Source organism: Rutidosis leptorrhynchoides, chromosome 11, assembly GCF_046630445.1.
Source record: "Rutidosis leptorrhynchoides isolate AG116_Rl617_1_P2 chromosome 11, CSIRO_AGI_Rlap_v1, whole genome shotgun sequence".
NCBI lineage: Eukaryota > Viridiplantae > Streptophyta > Magnoliopsida > Asterales > Asteraceae > Rutidosis > Rutidosis leptorrhynchoides.
Window position 1 is genome coordinate 63,694,408 of NC_092343.1, and position 3,139 is coordinate 63,697,546.

Genomic DNA, 3,139 nt, shown 5'->3' on the forward strand with positions numbered 1-3,139 from the left:
CTCAGAAGAAATTATGGAGGTTTTACTATACATTGAACGGAATAATGAACCACCACTTCATAATTTTCACTTCAAAGTTTCATCAATTATTCGAAGAAGCGGGTCACCACTCTCCTTTTGTAATCTATATCCACTATCACATACAAAACTTTATAAAAAGTCCCCACAAAGCCCATAAATAATGACCCAAGTTTATGCGGACTCGTTAACGCCACTTCAAACAAGGCGGCCATATCTTCTGTTAATTATAAATTAATTAATATAAAATAAAATAAAAAATGCTATAAAGGGGAAGCTATTGTGCATCACTACATTAAAACATCTGCTTCAATTATTAGCTTGCAGTTAGGTTCTTACACATAAAACTTTCGTGTTTGTGCCAAAGAGAAATTAAGTTTAAACAATGGACATGGTAAAGATGTTTCACATGAATGGTGGTATTGGAGATGAGAGTTACTCAAGTAACTCAGGACTTCAGGTACATGTGAATTTCTATTATTTTTTTTTTCCTTTTTTTTATAATTTATTGATATGAGAAACAGAATTTCATACACGCTCATTAAATCATTGCGTTTTCACTTCTAAGGAAATTAGATCATATTTTCTTAAGATATGAAGGAAACCCTATTTTATCAGAAGCCATCGAGTTCCATATGAAGCGGGAGACTCAGGTTCCAATTCTTAGTAATGTCTAAGATTGAATTGAAAATGGGCTCATGACCGGAGGGCGCATATGTGCGTAATGCACCCGGTTACGGGTCTCGTCACACCGGGCTCGTCACCCAAGGGTTTTACCCGCTAGTGGGACTGAATGTGGTTGTCGTTACAGAGATTTTTTTTGCGAACCAAATTTTTTTTTTTTCAGTCAAAAACAGTTTTGTTTTTTTTTTTTTTTTTTTTTATGTATAAACAATACATACATTTATTACTAATATCGTGAATGTTGGTTCTTGATAGAGAGCTGGTATAATGAAAACGCAAGGCTCAATAGAAGAAGCGATAAGCGAGTTGTATAAAAACAATCCTTCATGCACAAAAACGATAATAATGGCTGATCTTGGATGTTCAGTGGGACCGAATACGCTATTAGTATCATCGATTGTGATCAATGCAGTCGCTAAAACAAGCCTTGAATTGGGTCTAAAATCTCCAGAAGTTCAAATTAACCTTAATGATCTTCCAACAAATGATTTTAACACCATTTTCACTTCATTACCCGAACATCAAGAAAACTCAACCAATGACCATCTACCGTTGTGCTATTTTACCGGTGTTCCTGGATCATTTTTCAATAGATTGTTTCCTTCAAAGACTATTAATTTCATCCACTCTTCATATGGTCTCCATTGGTTGTCAAAGGTATGTATATCTCCTTTTGCTTTATTTAATTAATTAAATTTAATTTAATATAACCATATCAAGATAGTTTGGTGGTTTGGGTCATGATTTTCTCACGGATCAAACCAAAGAAAAGGGTAAGAAATGATAATGAGATAACTCAGTTTGACTGCATACATCTGAGTAAAAAGTACTACTCTTTTTTAGGTAGCACGAAAAGGGAAAACCATCAGTTTGGTTTAATATTAGTGTATGCATCGAAAAAGTGTGAACTTGTAATATTAGTATCTAAGTCAATTTATTTAAGCAGCGTCCTGAACTAGAAGAGATCAACAAAGGAAGCATATACTTGTCAAGAACTACTCCTGAAAGTGTAAGCAGGGCGTACTATCAACAATTCCAAAAAGATTTTTTGGGATTCTTGAAGTGTCGTTCGGAGGAGTTGGTGGGCGGAGGACGAATGATTTTGACATTGTTAGGTAGGACGAATGATGATTCTCGCGATGAAGAAAGTTATTATGTTTGGAGGCCATTGGCTATGGCTCTTCAGGAAATGGTATCTGAGGTATGACTAGTTTAACTGTTGCCTCTTCAAAAGTAACCTTTTCTTGAATGAATTCCACATTATCATTGCCATTTTAAGTAAAATCTAAGTTTTAACTTGTTCACTATGTAATATAGATTTGATTATACATATCAAAGACTCAGAGGCTGTTACTTTTATTTTCTATCCAAGTGTTGTTCCATATGCATCTGTTTGGGGAGGAATGTTTGATTCTACGTCTCCTACAAACAGACTATTTTTCAGATTAAGTGACAAAAAAACAACAATTTTACTTACCGAATTAAGATTGGTACAAAAACACATAAATAGACTATTAAGTGAAAAGTAAACAAGCGGTTAAAATAAAATATTTTTATCAAGTACACCTTTTGATTCATTAAATAACTAGACACTTTTGATATAAATTAATTAGTTATGACACTTGCAAAAACAGGGTCTTGTAGATGAAGAAAAATTTGATTCATTCAACATTCCTCTGTATACACCATCCACTAATGAGATCAAGAACTTGGTCGAAACACAAGGTTTCTTCCGAATCGATCGCCTAGAGCATTTTTACGTATACATGGAGACTTTAAAAACAGATAAATTCGACGAGGCATATGAGGACGAGGGTATAGTACGCGCGTTGGCCAAGAGCATGAGAGCTGCATCAGAGTCACTGGTTGCTAATCACTTTGGTGAAGCAATTCTTGATAACGTTTTTACGAGGTATGCAAAGAGGTATGCAAAAATCCTCAGTTGCAACAAGGAGAAAGGACGTTATGTTTCGGTCACTGTATCTTTGATTAAAAAAGAATGATATTTAATTAACGCATTTCGTTGATGATGTAATGTAATGTCATTTTGTCTGAAATAAAATCTTGTCTTTGTTGTTTTTCTTTGATCTAATGATATTGTAATTTTATGCAACCAAACACAGAAGGATGATATCCATACTTCCATAGTAGTCCATGTTATCCAGTTTACTAGCATTAAGTATGGATTTCAAAAAGACTCGTATCCAATTGGAAAATTCTAAACTCGACAATTTTGGGCTGGGTTCGGGTCTGGGTATACAGGTCTCGGGCCAGGTATGGGGATGGATTTAAATTTTTTTGCGGGTTCGGATCAGGAGAAGGGTTTAGGTACTGATCAAGCCAAAATTGACTTGAGTGCAATTAGTTGAAATGACTAACCTTCGGAAGGGTTTCCTTCGGTTAACGTGATGAGTATGAGGGGTGTTGTGGTGATTGA

At 34.9% G+C, this 3,139-nt stretch overlaps 1 protein-coding gene across 1 annotated transcript; it reads left to right on the forward strand.

The window, feature by feature from the left end:
- The first annotated feature begins 313 nt into the window (after nucleotides 1–313).
- LOC139877415 (S-adenosyl-L-methionine:benzoic acid/salicylic acid carboxyl methyltransferase 3-like) lies at nucleotides 314–2,782 on the forward strand. The gene is made up of 4 exons (XM_071864845.1): nucleotides 314–478; nucleotides 958–1,359; nucleotides 1,649–1,903; nucleotides 2,337–2,782. Exons 1-4 carry the CDS (start codon nucleotides 404–406, stop codon nucleotides 2,703–2,705), a joined length of 1,101 nt encoding a protein of 366 aa, XP_071720946.1. The 5' UTR covers nucleotides 314–403; the 3' UTR covers nucleotides 2,706–2,782.
- Nucleotides 2,783–3,139: the final 357 nt, after the last annotated feature.